Here is a 27,060-nt window from a genome sequence, read left to right as displayed (position 1 = left end):
TTATTTCCTACAAGCCAGGTAAGAAGTTTTTTAAAAAGGGAACTGACAACACCAAAAAAAACCCTCCCACCAAAGCTTTCAGGACACAGTTGATCAGCCTCAGCTGCGTGCCTGATCCTCTCTATGAAGAAAGAAATCTGCCTTGCTTGACTCCTGGTTACAACTCCTTACATTATAGGATTAATTATCAGCATAAACTTGCCTAAGAGCATCTCTATTTACAGTTCTCCACTGTTAAGGAATAGTTTTGTGGTAATAAGTTGGATAGATGTGAAGTCCGTAAGTTGAGTGATGCAGAAATTAATGATCTGGTACATGGGCACTAAATATTAGTAAATACTGGTTAGAACATGGGATTAAATGTGTCATAGTGCAATCCAGCTGGTGTTGCTCCATTGACCTAGAAAATAGAGAAGTATGACCGTTTTTTAACATGTGCTTTATTATTTGGAAGTCTCATACATCTGAAGTACTGTTATAAGGAGCACCTGGAGGAAGATCAAACCTAGAAGCATGCATTTGAAAGGAAAGATTGTCTGTTATTAATGAAATATTTCAAAGACATGGAAATCGAGCCTTTTTGTCTTAGGTTTACAGGATTGTTCCACAAAAATGCACATTAACCTTATCACAATACATACAAATATTGTGGATGGACAATAGAAATCACCACCCTTCATTATGAGATGCATCAAGAATAAATTGTTATCCCTTATGATGTCAGAAACAGAAAAGGCACCATAATAGAATGTTTAGAAAAAACTCAGTTTATGCTATTATATTTTGATTCAAAAATGTAAGAATTGCTGTCCCGACTTAAAACAAAAAGCCTTTCACACCTGTAAATTATCATTATAAATTTGTAAACCTTTACATTTTTTTCCAGAAGTATCAGGTGCAAATGCAAGGTAAATATAAAATCTATTGACTTATTAGATTACAAATACTACCCCATGAAAAAGCTGTAGTTACAAAAATATAAAAAATATTCTAACTCCCATTGTTAGATCTTAGTTTCAATCTACACTGATTTGGACACATTCCTAGCGTAGGAAAGTGCTGTTTGTCTTATTTTCACATCATTATTCTGACCTCCTCCCACGGTTTTGCTTTCTGGGTTTGTTTTATTAGTGCATATTAAGGATGCCAAGTGGAGAGTGCTGACAGGTTTTATTTTTCAGTGGATGGTAGCAGCCTAAGTGTTCTCACCGTGCTCTGCTCCCAGAAGTGCACTGCTCTGAGGAGAAAAAATGTATTTTTTTTTCTCCAATCCTCCACAGCAGTGTTGTGTAGCAGCCATGCTGTGTTCATCCATAACCTGTGAGCCCTGGCAGGTGACTGAGAGGAATAAATTCTTCTCACAGGCCTCAGGAAGGAACTGTGAGCAGCTCTCTGCTAATGCTGGGTCATACACTGAGGCTGCCGTGGCAGGGACAGTTATGGGCAACAGCTCACCTTGCTCACATGACAAATTGGCACAGGTTTATCTGGATGGGGTTTCTCTAGCCCTTGGCTTCAGTAAGTTGGATTAGCACAAGGTGTTGAACCAGCTACAACAGCAGCCTCACAAAGTGCCAGTAGACATTAAAATTAATTTACTTCTAAATAACTTAAAATTAATGACGAGATTGAATGTGATATTCTTGATGAATAAATTCTGTAAATGCTGAGCCTAAGCCTGACAAATGCTAATGCTTTCATATCTGAATACTGAAAGCTCTGTTCCTTTAGCCCTTTATCAGAGCTAGCAGAAGGTATCCAGCTTCCAGCTCTAGAGAAACAGAAGCTGTCCTTTGTTTTGCAGGGAAGCTGGCAGAGATCAGTGGAGTCACTCAGCTGTACTCCTAGATAGCCACCTTGTTCAGCTGGGCTTTGAGAAGCACTCAGGATCATTCAGCCAGCAGTAGGACTGTGGAAGATTTAAGTGTCAGCTGTACTAGCATTATCGTTATGCTGGGTGCAAGACATTTTCCTTTAAATACCTTCCTTTTCATTAGATATCAGCCCTAGAATTTCTCCTGGTAACAACATGTCAGCCCTTGCAAGTTCCAGCTGGATTTTGGCCAGCTAGAGGGGCTTTGTGATGTTTCCAAACAAATGTTCCCCACAGACAGAGTGGTTCTGAAAGGGTTTTGTTTTACCCTACTTGAAAGGATTGACTGTGCTCACATCTGCTTCGAGACAGTAACTTACTCTGTTCCGTGTGTATAAAAGACGTGGGTTAACAGGAGACTCCTGGAATTGTTATGGCAGGAAATGTTCAGTGCTCTTAGCTGGGATCATGTGTTGAATAGCACAGGAAGAAGAAGATTGTATTCCTTGCTATGTTTCAGTTTCCTAAAAATACGGTTCAAGCAGACGCCACATTCACTCTGATCAAAACTATATATTCCATTTCAACTATGCTGGGAAGGCAGGATTTCTTTTCAGCAACATTTCCAAGGTATCTGCACACATCTGCTGAAGATTTTTTAAAATAAGCACGCTGTCCCTACATGCTTGATCAGGTTTGGAGAACACTTCACACTTAACAACAAAAACAACAAAAATTAAACCAAGCAATATCTATAATGTAGGAGTTTGGATTTTTGTTTCTTCGAATTTTAAGATGGGAAACACATTCCTATATAAACAATTGGACTTGGCATTTCTGTTTTGTAAAAAATCCCATATGACAGTAGTAATTTTAATGAGCAATTCCCTTCCTCAACCTATTGAGTCAAAAGTTCACAAATGTAACTTTCAATCAAGGCACAAAAACATTTACTGACTCTCTTTTCACCGCTTTCTTCACATTCTTCCCCTTAAAAAAAAACTTGGTGTAACAATGTCTTCTACACCAGACATAACTTTAATAGTCCATTAAGTTGTAGCAGTTTCTGAGTCTGGTTCTATCTATTTTGAATTTAGTTAAATTAGATAAACAGCACATTCTTAGCACATCATTGTTCATTGTCTGCATTTGCCTCGAAGGGGAGGGGATGAGGGGGGAAAAGCCACAGTAGTTTCATGCATATTTTTCAAGAAACTTTATGTGGAAGTCTTTCACTTTCTCCAGTAGGATCTTCAGCTTCTCTACTGGAGGAAGAATGGTGATTCTGAAAAATAATATTTAAAGAAATAAAAAAACCCCGCATATAATCTTCAGAACCAACTAAACTATCATATTTGTACATATATTGATTAATGTCAAGGCACAGTAATCTCAAGTATTAACATCTGTTTTGATGTGATCTCTCTTTTTTTGTATTTCTATTTTAATTGAACTATTCTATTGAACTAGAGCAATTTGTGTCTGTTGGTTAGAATACAGGCATTCAAGAACTGTTATTTTTTCTGAGTGGTGTAGAAGATTATCAGGAAGAAATAACAGCAACTCAGTTTCCACCGTTGGGCAGTTATGCCAAATTCTACCCAGTTTTTTGAGCTTTAAGAGTTGTCAGTTATGAGTAAATGTACTTTTTTCTTTCATTGCAAACTGAGTTCAGAAGCATTAAAACAATGCAACATCCAATTCTGCAAAGTCTTAGTTCCTTTTTCCCTTCTTCTGCATACCCTGAAAATGCCATGGGGTGTGGATGCCAGGCTGTGTGCAAGACCCACAGAACACAATGGTTTTCCCACACTGGTGCAGGAATGGACTCCAGGTTTTTCCTGGAGTTGTGTGTGCTCAGGGATCTGACCCAGCTGCCTGTGTGCCTGTGTCAAGGCTAAAGATACCCTCTGCTGTGCTTCAGACTGAGGAAGACTAAATTCTCTGATAAATTCCAGCTATCAGTGGCTTGGCTGGAGTAAAGGTCTGTTTATTGGAAGCAAAAGCAACAGTTTTGGTATTAGAATATTTAGTTCAACATCTTGTTTTGGTAAAGTTATACAGAGTGTTTAAGGAGCAGATTTATAGGGGAAGATACTGCATTTTTCATGCAGTTTCTCCATATGGAAACACAGTTTAACCCCCTCCTCCCCCCAAATGAATGCAGGGCAATTTTTGTAATTCCAGAGCCAACTTTAAAATTAAAGTCTAAACTATTACTATTGTTTGTATTCCTGTAGAAGGCATTTCAAATGCCAGTATGTAAAAATAGAATAAAATTATGCCAGCAAGCTGTGAAAACACCATAAAAACTTGCATAGCTCATGTGGCAGACCAGGTCTTTGACCTTGCTGTCAGTCCACAGAAACTGTCCAGTAGAAACTGGGACAACATAAACTGAAATAAAAATCCTTGTATTTAATCAGAAGAGAAAGAATTGGGATGATACTTTGCTTATTACTGCTAATTTGCTTTTAAACAAACAGAAATTGTACCTGAAATGGTAGGTTCCTTCTCTCTGGCCAAATCCACTTCCAGGTACAACACATATTCCAGTCTCTTCCAGAAGTTTCATGCAATAGAACATATCAGGTGCCATTTTATGAGCCTGAGGGAATGGATGCCTTGGAATTATTGAAATATTCCTAATATATAGAATTTCATGATTGTTTTCTCACCCCCCCCCCCCCCAAAACCTAATGTTCCATTATTCACTTCTTATTCAATTTAAAAGATGAAGAACAATTGCTAATGGGGCAGTTCACACTGAATTAAATAACAGTACTTCATGGAGGAACAGGGCTGAAGAACTTACCCAAAAACTCACTTCAGAAGAAAGGGTTTAGGTAATTTTGTTATTCCCCTTGACTTGCTTGTAACTTTTGTCAAAAGTCTGAAAGTTGTACTTGGAAAAATCTAAGGCACTGACATTTGATAAGATTAAATTAATTTGAGAACTGTGTGTTCCAGTTCTGTTGGCAGTTACTATTTTTTTTCCCCAGAATAATCTGCTGCCTAGGAAGTCCCCTGATTAATAACTATGAAAAGTTCTTAAATATGTACAGGTTATATACCTAATCAAATAAGCAGAGAAAAGCAGCCCTATTTTTATTCTCAGCTGTGCTAATAAAATTCCCTTTACAAAATGAATATTACAAATTAGGTTTCAGAGCTCTACTTAGGAACAGAAAGACTGATAATTTATTAGCATAGGTTCCTGTCCCAAAGGCAAAAAGGTGAAATTTGTAATTTTTGCTCATTCCTGGTGAATGGGGCTGCTCTGGTAGGGTCAGTAGCACACTGCCACTCACACATGCTGGTCTCCTTAACACAGGCATGGGCAGCAATTTGGAACTGCACAGGGCCAGCTACCTGTGTGACTTAAATACCAATGTCCCTTGGGACACTCTCAGCCTGGGAGCCTTAGCACTGGGATGAAATGATCTGTTTTCCTCTCTTCAAATAAAGCTCAAGTCATATTTAAGATCATACACAGCCCATGAAGTCCTGCTTTTGTATTCCATCTCTGGAATCACAGTTCATCATTAGAAGTGGCAGGCACAGGTGAGAGGAGGTTAAAATGGATTGGGATAAGGATGCCTGACCTTTGCTTCCTCAATGGCTTTGGAAGGAATAAAGATCCGTGGGAAAGCGTACATAGCTCCTTGAAGGGGGTTGCAGTGAACTCCTGGGATCTTGTTAAACATGTCTTCTGTTAGTTTGGCTTTTTTGGCAAGATTGTTCAAAACAGATTCCTTCTCCTGTTTAAAAGGAAGGTGTTCAGTTGGACACATTTCAAGTAGCAATAAAAACACCAGGAGAAACGATGATGTTTCAAAAGGCCTTCCCCAAATGAAACACTGGCAGGGCTTTGCTGAGCTGTTAGAGCAAACCATGTTCCAAATTCCAGTTGTGCTCTTAAAAACTGCAGTGCAAAAAGGCTTTAGCAGGGTACAATTACAGTGCTGCAGACAGACAATGACCTGCAGAAGTCTCTATCTGTGTGCTTTCTTCTAACAGTCTTCTTCCTCAGCATCCACTCCGGGCTGTTTTTCGAGACCATCTTAACTGAACCTTTGATTGACTTGATAATGTAATATCTTAAGCCAGACTTAGGTTCATTTTTACAAGTGAGAAATTATATATATATACTTCAATACAGATTTTCATGTTGCTCAGTATATAGAGGCACTGGATATTTAAGAAAAAGATTGATTTTATAACTTTATTTAAACTTACATTCCTGTTTAGATTTTAGTAATGACAAATCTTATTTAGTAAACCTTTTGTCATATTAAACACAGGAAAAATGTTGGGTTTATCAGTAAGAAAGCTGATTTGATAATGCCTTCCTAGTATTTTTAAATGTCATGCTGAGTTAATTTTCAATACACTGCACAGTTCTGTAAATTGGTGCTAATACGAGATTGTCCAAGGAGAAAGGAAAGAAAACTCTTTGGTCTCTGTGCATAATTTGGGTTCCCAATACTTAGGATAGATTTGGGATATGCACAAAAGAACAAACACATTATTGCTGACCTTTATGAACTGTGCATAAGATTCTTCTCCAGGTACTGGAGGATTCACCACAATATCCATGGCTGCTTGTCCTGAGACTGGAGGACAAAGGCGAACAGAAAGCAGCTTAACGAGCTGTCCTTTAATTTCTGGGTGCAAGTTTATCACCTCCATGTAACCTCCTCTGTAGCCACATCTGTGACAAAGTGAACAGAAGAGATTGGTTAACCTCAGGTCTATAAATACAACAAAACAATGAAAATGACTGCAGAAGTGGAAAGACAATTGATGAGAATCTTACAGTAGGTAAGATAGAGCTTGTTGAAACAGCTGCCACACTGATAATGGGTTAAGATGGAGCTGCATGACATGTCATTAAGTCCTAGTATCCCACACAGAGATAAAGGTGGACATGCAGCTTCCCTGGTAGGCAAGTTAACAGTTAACATGGATCTTTAATCTTCAGAACAAGAGCAGATGGCTATAGCAGCATACATTTAATAAAAAAATTCACTTCCATCTCCTTCTCCCCAAAACAACCAAACCCAAACATCTGTAATATCCCAGTTTTTATTGAGCTGTTCCCTTGAATGTTGGAGGCCAATTTTCCTTTATCACAGGTCCAGATTGGGACTGTAGGATTTCACCTTTGTGGGACTGAGGCATTAGGGTCTGAAATAAATATGCTTATTATTTGGTACTTTGAAAACCACTGAGTTAATCCATTACTCTGTGCTTGTTTTCCTTTTCCTAATAGTCTTTAGTTAAAATTAATAGAGGATTAATTATGGTGGATTACCTTCAGGTCAGTAATATGAAAGGGCTGTCCAACCAGATTAATGAGGAAGATGAAATAAAAAAAAACTAAATCAGACTTACTCGCCCATGTATCCCTTAGAGGTGGAGTGAAAAGAGGCCAGCTCAACATTGTTATAGTACTCGGGTCCCATCTCATACAGAATCTTTTTGAAAGAATGAAACTGGCATCCTTCAGAGTACACATTGTCCTGGTAAACCTGAACAGTCAGAAGACATTAATGTGCTCTGTTCCCCCAACTAAGGATAAAACACGGCCTTTTAGAGAGGCAGATCTGAACTGAAGAAATAGTGCTTACACTCAAAACTTAAAAGCTGTTAGAAGACACAAGGTTCTTTGTTAAGAAATAGTTACTGTAATGATACTTTTTATCTGATGTGACCACTCTTAAAGGCTGGGCCTTTGGAAGAACAGTGAGATTCTTTGTATGATTTAACCTTTACTTGTATGTTTAAATTGATTTTCCTTCTGTTTCTTCCATTTGAAGTGGTCTGAGCACCACATAAGTTTCACTGTTTCAGCAAAGTTCTTCCTTGTGTCCCCTACACTTTTTCTCTAGTTCAAACCCAGATCAAGCCACCTGTTATATTGATCCTTTGATATTAAGAATCTTGCATGTCTGTTCACGTCGTAATATGGTAACAGAGAGTCTGTTCCCTGTACTTAAAAAATACCAATACCACACATGAAACAAAATTATACCTCATATGAGTACTCTTAGCTGTGTTTTTGAGAGAGCAGATTATTCTATTACCTCATCAGCCAGAAGAAAAAGTTTCTCTTCCCAAGCAAAGTGTATCACATCTTCAATGCACTTTCTGCTCTGCACCTGTCCTGTAGTTTGATTTTTAAAGCAAGAAGAAGGTTAATGGAGTGTACACATACCAATCTTTTCACCCACACTTATTCAGATTACCAACTTTTCAAGAAGATAAGTGATCACTAGAAAAGTGATATTGAACTTTAGAATTCAGTTCACTAAGTATGAAATTGAGGAGCATTTTTGGAAGAATTATGATACAAGAATTATGATACAAGAATTATGATCCATCTCAAACAAAGGCAGTGTGAGATACAGTGATCAATCAAGGACTTCTATGTATAGCTAATCATTGTAAATGCTCACATTTACAATGATGGGTTACATGGGAGCTAGCTTCTCACCAATCAACCTCAACTACTCAAAAAGCTAAATTCTGGGGGAGGCTTGCCACTGAGTTCTGAGTTATTACAGTCACTGCCTCTCAGAAGCCAAGAGGCCAGAGGCAAGATCTTTCCTAAAGACCAAAAGTGACTGAAAGTCATTCCACAAGTCTGGAAAGCTTCAGTGGAAGCAGCAGCTTCAAATGGGATCCAGTGAAGTGAATCTGCTCCCTCCTGTCTGAAGTTCCACGATACTGAAAATTCATTTCTAAAAGTAAAGCATACTGTCCTATTAGAGCACTGATCTCTGGAATATTTTACTTAGGATTTGCCTGCTATGTCAAATGAATGAAAAAGGAAAGAAAATGGTCTTAAAACCCCTTCATTAAACAAAATTCCTACAGACCTGTGGGATTTCCAGGGTTGATGATGCAGAGGACTTTTGGATTACAATATGCCTTAGCTTCATTCAAGGCACGGCGAAGTTCATTCACATTTAGAGCCCAGCAATTTTCTTCATCCAAATAGTAGTTCACCTGGATAGCATCCAGTTCAGAGATGGCTGCTGAGTATAAGGGATACTGGGGTATAGGAATCATCACTCCTGTTCGGGATTTGCCACCTCCTGAGATCAAGATCTTTAAAATTGCCTGGGATAAAAAATAGGAATTAAAAAAATTTAAAAGGTCACGCACCAGAATTAGTAATATACTCTGGAATAAGTTACTAAACTTCCTCCCTAAAAAAGTGTAGCATTAAGGTGGATTTCTGTCCTAGAAGCAGATAGTCAAAAAGAATTATTTATTTCAAGTTGTTACTGGCTGAGTGAGAATGCTGTAAGCTTAATGGAATCCTCTCATGTCATAACTTCCAAAGATCGTGCCTGATCAACTGCAAAATTTAGGAAAAACATTCTGAGCACAAGGCTAAAGGGCAAGTTGGAAACAGGAATTTCAAGATCATGATTTTTCTGCTGTGCCCTGTTTTAAGCAAAGAAGCTTTAGCTAGTTCTTGCTCATTGCCTTCCATTCATTTTATCTCATTAACCACAAGAGACCAATAAATAAAACCAGAAACTAGAACTGGGGCCTGTGCAGATTCTCCCTTGGAACAGAGAAACATGTTTTACATTAGGAGCAATTATGTTTTCATTTTCAAGTAAGAGAACAGACCAAAGTCTGCACGTCTTGGGAGGGAAATAAAGTCATATGTAGCTTATGCCCAGAAGATACAGGCAGAAAGGTAAAGTTTGTGCTAAGGTCAGTCCACACAATTTCCTTGTGCCCAATGGCTGTGTGATGTGGAGCCTTTTTACATGTGAATTAAATAAAACAGTGCATGAGGGGCAGGAAGCAGAGAGATTTCTTGTCTTTATAACCACGGGAGAACTCTGAAGTACAGGTGCAATCAAGGCAAGCATCCTTATCAGCATGTAATTGGCATCTAAACCCAAAAATATCTTTTCTCTCAGGAGCAATATCCTTTCGTTTCTTTGTGGTGCTAGTACAAAATCTGCTGTTCTGTGCCTCTCGTCACATACTCAGCTGCTAAGCTAATGATTTATAATCAACATAATTTTGTACCCACCACTAGTTTAAAAATACCAAGCATCCAAAACATATAATCAGGACCAAATGCATATTTAAAAACTCCTCAACACCCTCGCTCCCCTGAGGTGTGAAACAATAGTTTTATCTTTAGAAGGGCCAAAGATTGAGACTCGTTGTAGTGCTGACTTTACATCAGTGGTGAAATCAAATCAGCATGGTGCAGATTAGATGTGCTGTGCTGCCATTCCTGTCAAGCTGCCAGTGTCAGAAACTCTGGAAAGGCAATTGACTGCAGATCTCTGGAGAGCTGCTCCTGCCGGATCGCTGTCATTCTGAGCTCTGCCACTAGATGTCCTTTAAAAAAAACCACCTTCACCAACACACTGCCTGCATAAAAACCAAACTGCTGCTCTACTATCAGTAAAAGTGTCTGTGTAAAGGAGCAGTCTGATAGAGACTGGTATTCCTGTCTTAACTGAGGACCATCTTTGAACCTTGGTTGAACCCAAAACCTGAAGTTTTTCTCAAACAAACTAAAATACACAAACAGAAATAAATCTGTGGGATTTTCAGTGGCATTGATCTGCACTAGCAGAGTTTACTTGGAGGAAGAGCTGAGACTTCTCACCTCTGAGGTGATTCCCTCTTCCCTCTGCCACTGACTGATACCCTCTAATCTTCAGTGTTTTTGTGTACTAACCACTGAGAACAACCAATTATTTAGTCTGAATGCACTGAATCATATAAATTTATATTTAGGCACCTGTAGTTAATTTCATTTTACCTTTACAGAAAGGTGCAATTTAATGTACACTAAGAGACTTTGCACATGCCTCTAAACTGGCTCCTGACACTCACAGAGGGAATTCACTGGTTTGTTTACAGTATTGGACATGCATTGAATGTGGCTTCAGTATCTGCCAGACCAAACTCACAGGACTTTATGGGACCAGAGGTTCAACAGGGGTCTGTATTTGCAGAGGTAACTGATAACAAACTGATACAGTTTGTACCAAGAAGGGACAGGTTTAATTTTAACACTTACAGAAATGCCATCACTTGCACCAGTGGTGAGATAAATGTTATCTGGATCTGCAGGAACCCCTCCATCTCTTCTTTCAATATATGAAGCAACATCTTCACGGATGCAATTTATACCTTGACTGGCAGTGTAGGATCCTGTGAAAAACACAGAATGAGATGAGAATTGAGTGCAATGTACATCAAATTTTCTGTTTGCTAGCAGAACTCCTGGGCTAGTATTGTATGGAGCAGTTTGTATATATGAGCCATATTCATATGGATCCCCAGGACAGTTTTTTTTTTACCATGGAGGAGGAAAGGGAGCTGGTTTGTTCATAGAGCAAAATAATTTATTTGGAATTAGTCAAATACCATAAGTACTACTAAAATACAAAAATAACATACTGGATTGGTAAAAAGCATGATTTCAAGCCAAATCTTCAAACTGGGACAGCAATTCCATTTTTACTATCTTTCAGTTGCTTTCTTTATGTTGGAAACACTCCTGACTGTAAACTAACTCCTGTTTAAATAATGGGAACAAGAAACAGAGGTAGTATGTACAATAGAAAATAAAGTAACTTCTTTTAATCCATTATAAATATAAGGATTTTATTTGCAACAGGAAAATAACATACCATTTTCTCCCACAGTCTGAAACCAAAAAAATCCTAAACTGCTTCTCTCCTTCCCCCACAGTATCTCCCACAACCCCTTTTCAGCAGAAATGCCTAGAATCACCCCAATCTCATGTGCAGTTTACAGAGTGCAACTAATAATCATAAATAAAAGGAGATATTAGATGCCTGAGTGCATCACTGCTGAGAATGTGCAGCAAATAAAGAGTAAAAATAAGCCTAAGTTAAGGTGAGGAATGAATTCAAGCTATGAAGCCTAAGACTGATGGACAAAGAAGTGACAAGTGTACATCTATTTTAGAACACTGTCAGGAAGCTGCAGAATCTTCTTTGCTTGTTGGGTGGAGTGGAATAATTATGCCTGACTTAACTCTTATCACTCAGTTATCTGCTAGTAGTCTGCCTGGTAGGACTTCTGTGAAAGCATGATTTAAAAAGACAAAGAACCTTTGCAAGTACTGCACAATTGCATGGGACAAAATGGTGATTCAGGGCACAAAGTTCCCTGATGTCCTAAATGTTTACTTTAATAGGACTAGAAATTATATTGGGTCTCTACACAAGTCTCTGACCACAGCCAGGAGGATGCTGTTTAAGGAGGAGAACAAAACTAAGTTTTCATTCTGTCTTGTCTCCATTGGGTGCTGGGTCCTACCACTCTGAGGATATACAGAACCTTTAATTGCACTGTACTTCTCTACGCTTAATTTTACTCAGCTGATGGCTTTGAATAGAACCCGTGTGTTTGCACTGTGGGATCCAAGTAAATGAACCCAATCCAAAAAGCTGCATATATTATGTACTTTTTATATAGAAGAGGGGTAAATGTCTCAAATGCCTGGAAAGACTTTCCAGTTATCCCACAAGCAAAGTAAGTGATGTCAGTAAAATCCCAGAGTGTTTAGACACAGGAGAAGTTGAGTACATATCTAAGCCTTCATACATGGCCTGGGTAGCGAGACTCAAAACTATGAGTAGGGTTTTGCCAATGAATGTTCATTGGAAGTGAGGGTATTGTAGTTGATTTCCAGAGGAAAAGACATTCATATTAACTTCACAATTAATAAATTTAAATAGGCTGGTATAGATATGGGTGTGACACTTCAAATGGCTTTGACCATATGTAGTGATTTCACCTTTGTGTTGGATTGACAAATTTGTTGAAAAATAAGGATTTGGACACAACACAGCAGGGCCAGTTTTTAATCTTTGTTTGTTTGTTTGTTTGTTTTTCACAAGAAAGGCAATTTCTCCTTCTGAGCCATGAAGAAAACAGCAGGAAGTTGTCAGACTACCAACAAAGTGACAGGGGTCACTTCCATTCAGCTGCACGTCCCTGTGCCTCTGACTGTGTGTTTTGGGATGCTGTACAGAGGCTGATGAGCTCCAGAGGCAAAAGAAGGGGCTGATGCATGTTATTGGATAGAGGGAGGGTGGAGAGGAGGCAGAAAACAGTACAGCACATCAGGAAGGTCTGCAGTGGTTCTAATTGTCAGGAATTTAGAGATACAGTTGTACTTGGCATAAATAATTTCAAGATTAAAAACCATTTAGACTCCAGTTACTTACAGAACCTCAATTTGTCCACTGAAATTAACAGGGTGTGTTTAGAATTAACATCTTGTTTGCAACTGTTTCAGGTCTACTTCCTCAGAATCTACTGAGCTAACAGAAATTGTGGGAAATGCATGATCTTCTGAAAAAGGAACATATTTCTGAAATATTATGCAAGGCTGAATTCCTTGCACTTTACTCCAACATGGGGCTGTGGTGTCCCACGCCACCATGACTTTAAGGGGAAGGGAGCACCAAGGGTCAAAATTAATCATTCTGAGAACTCCTTCCATGACCCTGAATCTGAGAAACATCACAAAGAAAGACTGAGTCAAAATTCTAATATATCCCCAGTAACTCCTACGTGCTAACAGTACTATGTGGATTTATTGCTCCAAAGTAAGACAGGAAAGGGATTCATTGAGCTAAAGGAACTTCTTTTTTAAAAACTTCAGTTTTGATGGATGTATTTTTAATGGTCTACATTAAAAGACAAACCTAAACAAAGAAGGAGAAGATAAAGTACATTCTGTATTAGGCTGTGTTGTTAGGAATAGTCCAAACTTGAAATACGGCTAATGCAATCACTGCTTATGTTTTGTTTATTTTATTATGTTTTGTTTATTTTATTAAGTTTCACAGCACCTACTCTCAAAATATACCAGTGCAAATAGGCACTGCAATCACAAAGATTAAGAAATATGCCAATTACTCTAATAAGTCCTCTGAAATGTCACTGTTTGCCTACTTGAAAGAAAGTAAGGGTGCCAGATTCTTTGCTGCACCCACAAGCTGTAGCAATATCTGCAGAGTAGAAATTCTTGTGGCATTTCCAAGTACAGGTAGACAGCAAAATCACTAGATGGAAAAGAAATTGTCTCTTCCATTTCCTTTCTACTGAATATGAAATTGTACTTACGTGGCTATTCATAGGAACAGTGGCTGAAAAACAGAGCTCTGTAGTTCTTTCAAGAGTTATTTCACCTTGGAGAAATAGAGCTTTGCCACCTTCAGCTAAAATCATCTCAGCTAAGGGAAAGACTACCAGCTTTCAGCATTGTAACTTTCCTTTTGCAGAGGATCATCACCTTGGTACCTGAGTTTCTGATACCCCAAAAAACATACTTGAACTGATGGTTCAAAATTAAGATCCAGGAGCGTGCACTGGATCAGCTGAGGTGGACATATATTGTTTGTTGACACCAGCATCATAGGGAGAGTGGACTCCTTGGCAGAGAAACAACTGGAGAAGGTAAAACTGTAAAACCCTCCACCCAGTCTTAGCAGGAGACACAGAGCCCCAGATTAAGAGGTGTCATACCAACAGAACAGAGCCTCATTAGTATTCTCTGCCACTTTCCTGGTACAAAAAAATCTCAGCATTCCATTTGGAGTTATGCCTAGATGCCATTGTGCCAAGGGCTCCATAGATGTATAACCCTCACCTTCTCCTCTGTGACAAGTCCTGTCAAAAATCTGCACCGTTGGTCACCACCCACAGGTCACACTGCAAACCTGCCCCATCAGCTGCAGATGTTGAAACCACCTTTGTTGTTTCTAACACCAGCAGGAGCAACTGGGACAGAGCCTTACCTAAGCTGTTTCCTCCACAGCCCTGCAGGATCCGCCTGGCGCGCTTTTTGGCGTCTTCTGGAAAGCTGGGGCTGTCCAACAGGTTTGGGTATGTACACAGGGCCACTACCTGCAGTGCCAAGAAAATGTCAATTGGCCACTTCTCAATGGGTATTTTAAATGGATGATATTATGTTAACTTCCCTTGGAAATGAAGATCATAAATACTGGCGAATTTAAAACATGGTTATTGATGAAGGGTTTGCAGCTGTTTTTTTTAAGGGTTGTGCTCACGGAAGGGAAAAAAATCTTATCAGGTTCCAAGTTAAGCTGATAAAAACAGTTCTAGAATTATTAACTATTTGTATCACAGACAGTGAAGATTCCAGGTGAGCTAAGCATAGTGCAAACACAGTAAAGCACAGTTATTTACTCCTATGTTATCTCCATGCAGCTCTATCCTCCTCTTTGTGTGTTACTAGCCCACTTTTACTGACAAGGAATCAAGACCTTGAATATGGAGCAGAACTGAGAAATACAATCAAATTTTGAAGTCATAGTGGCATGTTCTAATAATCCTTTCCCAAAATAACTTCTAGTTCTTACTGATTTGAATTCATGGGAAATACTTAATTTAGAAAAGAAGTGGTGACACAGAACATAGTAAAAGTAGAAACACAACCCAGCAAAATTAAGTTAATGAAGGAATGTAAGACACAAAAAATTGAGAAGTCTCTCTCGAGATCAGCTTAATTTATTCCAGTCTCTTTCATTTTTATGCTTACATAGTGTAATATAGATAGTCTGTTGTCATCTTGTGGGACAATGAGAATGAATTAATCCATGTGTGCACACAGCCACGGGGAGAAAGGATTTCCCTTTTTATTTAATAACATTGGAATAACATGTAATATCTTTGAATAATTTATAAGAAGCTCAGGTCTCCTTAGTTTGCTCCACGGGTCGATTTTATAATCTCGTCACCTGGACCCTCAGTTTGATAAGGCTTCAGTTTGTCCTGGAACTCTCTGAATTTACATTATTATAGACTGATTTTACATGAGGGTGTGAGGGATGCTCTGTAAATGACATAATACTAATTTTAACCTTATTTGTGTTCTAGGAATAATATACAAATATGAATTCTGTTGTAATCTTTCCTGAAAGTTAGCCTACCAGTTAGCTTGCCCAGAGGTAAAATGTGCTAAATGAGACACAGTACAAGTTGAACCCAGCTACGTGCAGATTTCAAAGTATTCTCTCAGATGAAGAAAGGCTTTTGCTTTTTTCTTTAAAAAGAACCACTTCCTTTTTTGAAGAACATTATTGACAATGAATGTGCTGACTGATAACACAGAAGTGGCAGGAAAAAGTATGGGTGGGGAATGATATGGAAATTAAGGAAAGCTACTGTGCTAAAAGAGGACAATCACCAAACAATAGAACTTTGGCTCAGAAATTGGTATTTTAATTCTTTACAAAGGAACTATTTTAAGTGTAATTGCACCTAGGGATCATTTACACTAATACCTATATCAGACAGCTTTAAGGAGTTCTAATAAAAAATTAATAATAGTATTTTATAGTAGTCTTACCTGACGGAGGAAGGTGATTGGTCTCTGTCCCATTGCATGAGCATCTCCAATGTTGGCTTTAATCACTTCAGTAAAAGGTTTTTTGATTCCCTAGAAAGGGATCATTCAGAATGTTTTGTTAGGGCTGAAGTAGAAGATTCTTTTTTAGTATCTGTCATGTGGCTGTAACTAAACAGTGCCTTATCTCAGAACAGCTACAGTGTTAATGTAAAGATTGATGCACTTCTTATACAATACTGCCAGTAAATCTTAACTGCTTTACAGAAATTTTGTGTTGACTGTGACACATTTTTAATGATAGGCTGGCTTTTACTCTTCTGCTAGCTGCAAGTAAGAGACTGACTTGGCTGGAAACTACACATTGAAGTAGAAAAGATTAAAAAAAGGCATTTTGAATTGTCAGTATTAGAGCAACTTCTTTGAGACACCTAAGGGAGGGATGGATCAGTCAAGAAGCTAAAAAGACTTGAGGATATTTGAGAAACCACCAACAAAAGAAACCTCGAGACCTTTAGCTTTTTTAGAGTAAAAACAGTAAAGATACTTAGATACTTAATCTAAGTATTCCTTGTATGATCACCCCACTTTTCCATGCAGAGATGTTTCACAAAATATATCATAGTGAGGCTCTGTATGATAAACAGCACAAGTGCTAAATAATCACCATGAATATTTAAAAGCTTCCTAGTCTCCAAAATCTGAACAGCCAGCTATTTTTCCTGTGAGAAACTGAATACATCATGAGAACACAGGGAAAGAAGTTAATGAATGTTGATTAACAATCACAGCTCTTTAAAAAGCAAAATAAAATAAGGGCATAAAAAAGGCAAGGAACTGACATGATTGAAAAAACCATCAGTGGTTTAAATAAAAAGAGATAAACTGAAAGGCCAACATTACAAGACAAATAAATGAGAGAGGCAATAATAAATTTAGAGTTGTTCTAATGTATATTTCAGAGGAAGTGGGGAGGCATCGTAACAGTGACAGAATGGTCATGTGGACTAAGGAACTGCAAAATCAGACTGATTCGTTTTCTGTAGAAAATTAACAACTTCCTCTGGGTATGGGCTCAGAAAGCCTCTTCCTTTTCTATGTATTTACAGTCAATTGCTGGATTTTTGGATATAGAATATGTGGCTGGCAAGCCTTAACTAATTTTTGCTTTTCCACCATGGACTATGGTGTTGGACTTCAATGACAGACCAGAAGCCAGATGTGCAAATAACAATAATACAGGTAGTCAGCAGGGATACAGATTCCCAGGTATGCCAACATCTGGAGGTTTAAGGCTGCACAATCCCCAGTACCCCACTGGATGGATCCAGTCCATCCTATATCTCAGAGCCTTTGGGGATTTTTTTTTCTTTTAAAATCCAATATGTAGTTAGAAATGGAAATGGCACTGGGACCAAACAATTTGGCTTACATGATCCTGATTGAAAAGGGTAAATTTTATACGGCCTTACATTTAGCAGCAATTGAGAAAAAAAGCTCACTTAAAAAATTTGAAAGTGACACACTGAGGCCATCAAGTCATGCTTGTTGATCTAAATGAGCCCCCAAATTAAGAGCAGCATTTCAGCTTTAAATAAAGAATTAGAAATAGGGATACCATATAGACATTACACTTATCTGAAGCTGAAGTTTAGTAATTTATAAGTAATGTAAACAGCTAAAAATGTGTTCTCTTCAAGCTATCTGGGGTCCACTAACAGCACAACAGTGTTTCATTCTAATTACAAATAAGTAAGAAGAGAAATGTGTATGTAGAAGAAGAACAAATTCAATTTGCTTGGAATAAAGAAAAATTCCCAGGTATTTTGGTTGCATTTGGTCCTTACAGCAAATTGAACCACTGAGATTCACTGGATTTGCAAAGTAATACAAATCTGTTAAGGAATATGGATGATACTTTGCCTTAAGTTAGGCAGTCTGAAAACACAGCAACATAAAATAGAATTACTCTGATTGATCAGATTAAAACCGAAACAAACAAATTCCCTAATAATAGAAATACCTTACATTAGACTAATTCGATTTTTTTGCTCATTATTACTATTATATTCTGCAATAAAAAATAGCTGCTGCTTTTGTTGGTGAAATGCTGAAAGGTATGTGGCATTTCATAATGTACTTTTGGAGTTTTTATAGTGGTACAAGTTTTAAAATGAAGGTAACAGACCTTTTTGGTGCCTATGTCAGGTATATCATAAATAATGTTGTAGCTTATTAGCATTGATGCCATTTATATCTTTACTAGGGCCAAACTCGGTGTTTTTGCCATCACTGCAAGCACAGAATCACCTACTCCACAAACTCCACACTCCCTTTGCTTCTCAAATGATGGATCTGGAACAAATAGCAAACCATATACAACAGTTCTCTCACCATAAAATCTTGTTAGAGAAGCAATGCTGTGTTTTCTGCGTGGTACACAATTCCCACGTGGGCTTAAAGGCCCATGGTTCTCTTGACTAATTTGTATTTCTTGGTCTCAGCTACAAGAGCTGTTGTCTTTTTTGTCTTTCAAAAGAGAAATGCTTTTAAATAACTTTAAAAGTTATTTAACTTTTCCTCCTCTGACAATGAGTTAATACCATCAACTCCTCAGAACCGTCTTCATGAGACTTGCTATATCCTCTCCTAGTGAAATCTATACAAAAATTGTAATGTCCACTTAGTATTTTTCTATTACTTGATTTCCAGCCTCTCTATGAAAAAAAAAAAAAGTATCAGATTTAGTTTAGAACAAAGAGTTCTAAACAAAACCAAAAAAATCTTAAAAAAAAATCCTAAAAAGTTCTTTAGAACCAAAAGTTTTATCTTCCAGTTTCAAAAAGAAGGAACAGAAAACAACAACAGGCAAGAACAAGTGCTGAATGTTAATGGATCAGAGTCTTAAAGCAGGGATATCAGAAGCTGGCAGCAAGAGAAGTCTTGACAGTGCCTGTGACTCTGCAGATGGGTTCAAGGCAGAATTCTGCTCAGATCCTTCAGAGCAGCATCAGTCACAGCCTACTTGTCTCAAGGTTTCTCCTATGGTGATGGGTATGGGTATCCAAGGGGAGGGTTCTGTCAAATACTTTTTGGAAGGTCTGTGGAAAGATCTGTATGAAAGGAGGAAATGTGAATGTGATGTTGTTAACCTCAATATCAAATCATAGAGCAGCAGGAAAAGGGCTGCAACAGGTGATAGATTTATTTCACTGTAGAAGGGTAAGCAGTCTTTAACCATGCCAGCAACACACCTGAGCTGAGACAAGTTATGTCCCTGCAAGCCAAGGAACACGCAGGGCAGCAGGAACTGGGCCACTGGAGTTGTCTTGCTCTCCTCTAGGGATCCCCCACCACACTTTCCTGTGTCTCATCCCGTCCCTCTCCCTGGGTGCAGGCAGGCTTGCGAGGTGTGCTCCAGAGGCAGCCTGGCTGGATGGAAGCCGGCAGAGCTTTGCAGAAGGGAAGCTTGCATAACAGGAGCTCTAATAACAAACTCGTGAGCAGTAAGTTCCAGATTGATTCTCCTGCCTTGTGAAGAGAGTACAAACCACATCAAGGGCACAGCAATGCCCAGCCCTACAAAACAAGCTCTGCTCCAGCCTCCTGCCTCTGGCAGCACCTCACACTGTGCTCACAACGTGATTCAGCCTCAGCTCGGAACGAGGCCAGGCTCCTGCCACTCTTCTGACAGTGTTGGCAAACAGATTCGTGATAGTAGCCCTCTTTTAAAGCTGTAGAAGCCGTCTTTCACTTCCACATGTAAAAGAGAAAATATAAAAACATGTACTGTCTTTTAGTAGCCATCTTCTGGATAATGAAAGGGTTTTAATGGAATAAAAGAATCTTCCAGGATTTGGAATATGCTCTTTGGAAGTTACTTCCTTCTGTCTCTCTGCTCTTTTTAGAGGAAATGTATCTTTTAAGAAACCTGATGAAACTTGAAGCAAGCCAGACACAATTATTCTAACAACTGTACCTAAATATCACACAAAGTTGGGAGAAGGGATTTTTATACATGAACTATAATACGTTGGTGCAAAATCAATACAAAGCTTTATGCAGTTAACCAGATTTGGGGAAGTTTCCTCTTCCCCTAGATATCCCCAGAGCCTCAGGAAACCCATCAGAAAAGAACAGTATGGAATGATGAGCTGTCTCTCAAGGAGAGAGTCATGATGAAGAAGTCAGGGAGAATTACTTGGTCAGAAGCAATGTGATGCCAGAACATACACCACCCCAAAGAACTAGCATGAGGGCAATGCCCTGCCAGGACCTGCTTTGTCTCTTAGGAGTTTGAGTGTACCTGCAAAGGAACCATCTGACAATGCTGGCAAACTGCAAAATACCACTGTGCCCAGAAAGAGTAAAGAAGGGTGCAAACTGACCTGACACTGTCTTTGTTAAATCTTCAGCAAATTTCAAAGGAAAACCATCAGTCTGGAGAGAGCATTGTGGATTTGGTAATGGCAATAGGAAAGAATTGAAAAGAGTTCCCTTGAGAAGGCCACAAAAATGTGAGCTGCTTTTAATCCCAGAAGAGAACCTTGGAATTACAGCTATTTCTGAATTTCAGAATGTGCTTGCTCCTGGCTGCTCCCAATTGTTTCATTTTCATTGCCACTGCTTTGTGCCTCCTCTTGATGGCTATCAGGCAGTAACATCACACTATGAAACACTGTACTATTTCCTTGAGACTGCTTTTGCTGTGACTTGCACAAACAAGCTGTACAATCAGAGCTGGCAAACCCAAACATTTCAGCATAGTTGAGATCTATGCTGTAGCAGCCAAGTTGTTTGCTTGCTTTTTTCTCTCCTCCTCTCAAGAGGCCAAGAAAGCACTGCCCAGAGGCCCTTAACTAATAGGGACCTGAAGACCTGAATTAGCATTCCAATCTTTTTATTAAAAAAGCTCACAGCAGAAAAATAAACCTGACCTGCTTACCATGGAGTAAGGCTTTGAGTTTGTATTATGCTTGTGTAATTCAAGCTGACATGAGCTGTTTTGGGGAGGAAGAAGGCAAATTCTGGATTTTGACTGAAAAAGGCAGTGATGACTTGCATGCCCCCTCATATCACATGAGAAAATTGGTGGGCTGACCATTAATTGGCAGATCTGATTCAGAGATTACAGAACAGGACTTGTCCTCAAGTTACTTTTGCCTGACACATTGATCAAAGTGGATTTGCATTCAGAATTTTTGCCTATATAGATAAAGCACTAGATTTCATAACAGAATTAAATGACAGAATTAAAATAATGCTCATTAGAAAGTGATTAGACATTAAGACCCTCTTAACTTGAAGAAAAGGTTGGAAAAGGTCTATTTTAGAATAAATTTTGCTAATGTATTCAACCAAAAAATATAAAAAACTGGTTTCTGTGGGTTGTGAGCTTCTGAACACATGATTTTGATAACTCTGCTCTTGAAACCAATTTTCTTTCACCTTTATCTGCAGTAGTTTTTGCCCTCTAAAAAACCATGGGTTTTACTACAGATTCACTTATGTATGCAACATGTACAGACAACTGAGGAACAACAGTTCTGTCTTAATGAGGTCAGATGCTCTTGCCTGGAAGATACTTTCTTCGTGTGCACACAGTCACGTATTCAAAGCAGAAAATTATAGGATGGTAATTTAAGCTTAACATCTTTCATTACTGGGTGTACCAGTCAATCTTGTATCTTTTTCTTGGCATGTTAAATTATATTTCTGCATGTCATTGTCTAAATTGTGTTTTATCTTTCCAAAACTCCCAGAGACACAGTCAACTCACATTTACAATTAAGGCTGGATTCTAAGTCAGATTTTTTCTATTAAGGCTGGATTCTAAGTCAGATTTCTTCTATTCAATTTAAAAGCCTGATGAATTAGTGAGGGGAAAAAAAAAACCTCTACAGTATTTTAACCAAAATACTTTAGCAGAAGCTGCCTGAGATTTCAGCTACCTAAGTGGAAGGACTTTGGTAGTTTTATTGCCTAAATAGCAATGTAGGGAGTGAACAAGTGGCTTGAATAAACATGAAACAGGAGCCTATTTGCAATAGTTATGCAAATGAAAAGCGTGGGCACAGGAGATCAATGTAAAACCCTTTCAATGTAAAGGTAAAAAAAAATAAGGGCTTCAGTGTATAGAAACTGTATAATGCCATTGAAGGCCCATGGCTCCAGGCCCAGAGTTGGGATGTGTTACCTACCTGTGCTATCTGAAGGAACTTCTACATGCTGCCAATATATCCCTGCACACCATCCCTCTCCCCCTTTCCACCCTACAGTTCTCTTTCAGAAGCTCGAAAGTTTGGAAGGACTTTGTGTGCCTTACACTGAGCCAGGCACTGCTTCCAATCTTACCTGAGCTGACTTGTGGATCCTGAAATGCTGTTTAACATGCACATGCTTTGCAAGGAGATGTAAGGCAACTTAACCCAATACAGAACTTCACATTATGTAAAACCCAATTAGGAATTGGGGAAAAAAGGAGAGTATAAATGAAATGTCAGAGTAACAGATATGATGGGATTTTCCATGACAAGGTCAGTTAAAATTAGCATGAATGCAAGGCAACAAATCAGATATGTGTCCTGCCTGGGTTAAGTTTTAAGTCAGTTTTTTATTACTGATTAGGTAAAGAGAAGGGCTCTGCTCAGAGATTGCATTATTCTTGCATTGAATTTGTATTCAGGAGCAATTTTCTAGTCTGAAATGTAATTAAAGTCAATACTTGATACTGTGGCCATCTGTTAGCAAGTCTACACAAAGGGGGTAGAAAAAAGGTCTTACTTGATTGAGTTCTATTTAGAGTGTAATCATTTATTAAAATATGCCTGTGCTCTAGCTTGCTTTAAAAAGTTGCCAGAAACACCAACGAAAATGGTTGGAATCACTTCTTTCTGTCATCTTAGTAAGCCAGAATCAGCAGACTGCTACCAATAGCAAGGAGGAAGAGAAATAGGGTTTTCACTTTTGAAGCATAAGACACTTTCAAAATTATGAAAAAAGGGTTCAGGAAAGTAATTCAATCACTGATTTTGCATGAAGATTTCCATCTTGAAAGACTTAATGTAGATCAAACCCCTGATTTTCCACCTAGATGAATACAGGTCACAAGCCAACAAAACTTGTGAAATCCAGGTACAGCACGCCCCACCTGTATTGGGCAATCAATTTAAATCTTCTTTGATTGAGTATTCTACTTGTCACTTACATTGGCTGAGTCCCAGGAGCATGAGATAAAACTAATACCTCACTTTTATTTATTTTTTTTAAGGAATATCCCTTCAGTTGTACAGTCAGAGACTTCTTGAGCACTTCTTATTTCTGTGTGCACTGTGGAGTTACAGCTCCTGTTGTGATCATTTGCAGTGAATATAGAGAAGCAGCAAGTGCCAGAGAAAATAACAGAGGAGGTGCTCTTTGGGATCTAAGACAGCAGAACAAACCTCAAGGAAGATGAAAGCTTACAGTGTGCAAACAGCTTCAAGTGGCTGTTTTACAGTTCCCAGAACAGCTGTATGAGTTACACGGGTATGGAGAGTAACCAAAGGGAATCGAGTTTAAACACGAGAGCCTCTATCACATCTGATTAGACAATGACTGCAGTCAGGGTGCTTTTAGGTTAGAAACAAATTACCTAAAGGCATCTGGGCAGAACAGGATAAATGCAGATTTACTGCCATTGCTTCACCCCTGCCTGTTCTTGTTTCCCCCAGCCACTGCAGTGATTCTAGCTCATAGTGGGGAGCCTGTGCTCTCCTGCCTGTGCAAAGCTCCTTCCCCATCAGATGTAGAAGGGTTGTTATGGAGCAATTCTTGCTCTTAGTGAAGAGGGGCTGTGCATCTAAAGATGCTGTGGGGCATCCCCTGCCTCTGTCTATCACTTCAGTCCCTTCCCTTTATCCAGCAGTGTTTATTCTGCTGGCAGTGCTTGGCCTAACTCTGTGAGCAAAGATTGAGAGGGATAGAAAAAGCTGCACACCTTAATAAAAAGGAAACAAAGAAGTGCCACTGACGCGTGAGCACACAGAATTAAATTTCAGACACACACGTGCAAAAAATAGACAATTAGATAACCTATAATATTTCACTTATAAGGAACCTAGGTATTACTCAACACTGTATGCTTTAGCAGACAGCTTGACTAAACAAAAGAATGAATAACAGCATTTTAATTGGAAAAGCAAAGAGGAATAAGTAACTTGAGAAATGTGGAAGCAAGTAAAGTATTTCTACTTAAGTTGATTAGTGTTCTCTGCAGATACACTGTCTCAACTTTTGCAGTAATTTTGTCCTCTTTCCCTGCCAGCTGGGAGGTTTGTTTGCTTTACTTGTGTTAAAGCATAGTCACCTCTAGGAATGCTGGTAGCCATTATCAATGGCAAACATTATTTCATAAGACTGGTTCCAGGAAAAAAAAAATTTAAATGGAAAATGCCACATAAATAGGCACAACACAAAATTGACATAAAAATATTTTAATAAAACAATTGACAGTGATTTGCTGTTATATTTTTTCAAAAGTGCACACTAAATTATTCTCTCTGCCAGTGATTCAGCTGGTAACTGGAGTAAGCAGAGCTGGGAGGAGTTCATGAAGGGCCTTTTATATTTGTTTTGTCAAGTAATATCTCCTGCTCTGTGATGTTAACTTGAAAACAAACATACTCATTGAGAACACTGGAAGATTTTATACTCTGGAAAATGAATCCATTACGGAGCCTAGTTGTATAAACACAATGACACCTTTATAAACAAGTTTAAAGGCAAAAATCAAAACGGATGTTCCAAAATTAATCCTCCATCACCACTCTGAAGTTTTAAAGAGAAATTATTAAAAAAAAAGAAAGAAAGCTGTTTGTAACAACTATTGAGTTAGACATAAATAGTTCATGCATATACTACAGTGAACTAAAACCATGCTTCACCATCTAAAACAAGAGGAACCAAGTAACATGAAGACCAGAGAATGAATCTCTTATGGTTATAATTGCTGTAGTACTTTTTTGTTCAAAGAACTTTATATGAACTAATGAAACTGGTCTTGCAGTACCTGTAATAAGATTTAAAATTATAGAGAAACTACTCTGCCAGATGCTTTATTCAAAACAAAAATAAGTGAGTCCTTGTGATGAGAGGGGAAGCTGTGGTTTGAACATTAGAAGCAAAAAGTCATGTCTGTATTGCTAAGGGTTTTTTTTAAATCTTTTATTCAATACTCAAGGAATAAGAAAGAAATATAAGCACTGACTGATTTGGGTGCTTTATTTAGCATATACTGGCCCAGAGCCTTAGAATCTGCTTTATTATCTGCTCTGCCAGTGAGTACCAACCACCTACAACTTTGGGCAGCGTTACTGAGTGTTTGTGCTCTCAAGGTTTGTCCTCAGGCACCTCAACTTCTGCTACTAAAAAGAAGGGAGCACATAATCGGTGATGTCCTTGGCCGAGCAGAGCAGCGTTGGGTGAGGCTGCGGAGCAGTGCCTGGGAGAGCCGGGCCAGCTCACCTGGCAGGAGCCCGGCGCCTCCCTGCCCCGGCCAAGGCGCTATCTGCAAAATCCTCATGAACGGCTGAAACGCTCTATCAGTATGACGAAAGCTGGTCACTCACCCCCTTGTATAACACAAAGGACACGGGATTGCAGCAAAGGGTCAAAGTGGCCGGAGAAATGCAAACACAGCTTTATGGGGGTGTCCCGTATCTGCCTTAGGCAGGCAGTGACAGCAGATAAACAGTAGCCGGCCCGCGGGCTCCTTTGTTCCGTGCTCTGCCGCCTCCCGTGGGAAGGGGACGGGGCCAGGGCCGGGCAGGGGCGGGAGGCGCAGAGCGCGTCCGGCCACGGCCCGGGCCAGCACAGGGATGGGGAAAGGCTGCTGAGCTCCCAGAGTTTTTAACTTGGCAGGAGGCACTGCAGCAGCACTCGGACTGCCTCCCTCTTTCCCGAGGCTTCCACAGGGTCACGTCTCAGCCCCGCGGGGTGTCACGTCCCCGCCGAGCCCCGCGACATCCCAGCCGGGAGCGGCGGCGGGGCAGCGGCCGGGGCAGAGCCGGTGCGGCGGCGGTGAGCGCACCCTGCCCTGCCCTGCCCTGCCCCGCCCCGCCGCCCCTGCCTCACCTTCCGCAGCTCCTTCTCGATCTCCCCGGCTTTCAGAACGATGGGGCCGCGCACCGCGTATTCCACCGCCTTCACTTGCGGGTTCATGGACTCCAGCGTCAGGATCTTCTCCCTGCTCGCCTTCTCGTTGATCTTCACGGCGGAGGCCTTGGCAGCGCTGCTCCAGCGCACCGTCCCCTCCCGCCGGGGACCCCGCGGCTGCCGGCCGGCCGCCAGCGAAGCGGCGCAGCGCAGAGCCATGTCCGTCCTTCCGCCCCGGCTGCCCCCCGGCCCGCGGCCGCACAGCCTTGCCGCGGCTTGCCTGGCAACCAACACAAACCGATGCATGGTCGTTCGGGTCGTTCCCAAAGCCAGATTAAGGATACGAGTGCTGGCGATCGGTGTGTTTTGTAGTCGGAACCGGGCGCTAGTCAGATGCACGCGAACAGGAGGTGCAGTCAGGAGAAATGCCGAGGAGCTGGCTCAGTTACACGTACACGCTGGATCCTCTCATGTCCAGATCCCGCAAACTTAATTGCAATGGATACAACAGATCTTGCAGTGTTGCGATGCCACCACGGGAGCAATAGATCCCACCATTGCATCCAAATAGCGCTGCAGCCCTCTGGCCCCGACAGAAGTGCCCGCGCTAGTGCTCTGGAAGAGTCCCGGGCAAACCCATCCTTCTCGCCGCCGGCGCTGGCCCCGGCCCCGGGGCGTGCTAAGGTGTGATTGCACCAGCCGCGCT

General features: G+C 39.9%; 1 protein-coding gene across 1 annotated transcript; it reads right to left on the bottom strand.

The window, feature by feature from the left end:
• Positions 1 to 418: 418 nt before the first annotated feature.
• GPT2 (glutamic--pyruvic transaminase 2) lies at positions 419 to 27,060 on the bottom strand. Its single transcript, XM_014882427.2, has 11 exons — positions 26,334 to 27,060; positions 16,224 to 16,313; positions 14,650 to 14,758; positions 10,887 to 11,020; positions 8,698 to 8,941; positions 7,903 to 7,982; positions 7,211 to 7,347; positions 6,353 to 6,527; positions 5,419 to 5,574; positions 4,309 to 4,421; positions 419 to 3,098 (listed from the first exon to the last, which is right to left on the bottom strand). The coding sequence occupies exons 1-11, from the start codon at positions 26,658 to 26,660 to the stop codon at positions 3,008 to 3,010; spliced, it is 1,656 nt and encodes a 551-aa protein (XP_014737913.1). The 5' UTR covers positions 26,661 to 27,060; the 3' UTR covers positions 419 to 3,007.

This window comes from Sturnus vulgaris, chromosome 12 (assembly GCF_052056855.1).
Source record: "Sturnus vulgaris isolate bStuVul1 chromosome 12, bStuVul1.hap1, whole genome shotgun sequence".
Classification (NCBI taxonomy): domain Eukaryota; kingdom Metazoa; phylum Chordata; class Aves; order Passeriformes; family Sturnidae; genus Sturnus; species Sturnus vulgaris.
The sequence above is the reverse complement of the archived record's forward strand: the minus strand, read 5'-3'. Positions and strand labels throughout refer to the sequence as shown.

What these genes read in the sequence shown, in the direction of transcription:
- GPT2 (XM_014882427.2), bottom strand. Translation starts at nt 26,660, where the DNA reads ATGCATCGGTTTGTGTTGGTTGCCAGGCAAGCCGCGGCAAGGCTGTGC. An exon ending in CTGTGGAGGAAACAGCTTAG is followed by an intron (nt 11,021 to 14,649) that starts GTAAGGCTCTGT and finishes TGTTTTTCACAG; the next exon opens with GATCCTACACTGCCAGTCAA. An exon ending in CAACCCTGGAAATCCCACAG is followed by an intron (nt 7,983 to 8,697) that starts GTCTGTAGGAAT and finishes ATCAAACTACAG; the next exon opens with GACAGGTGCAGAGCAGAAAG.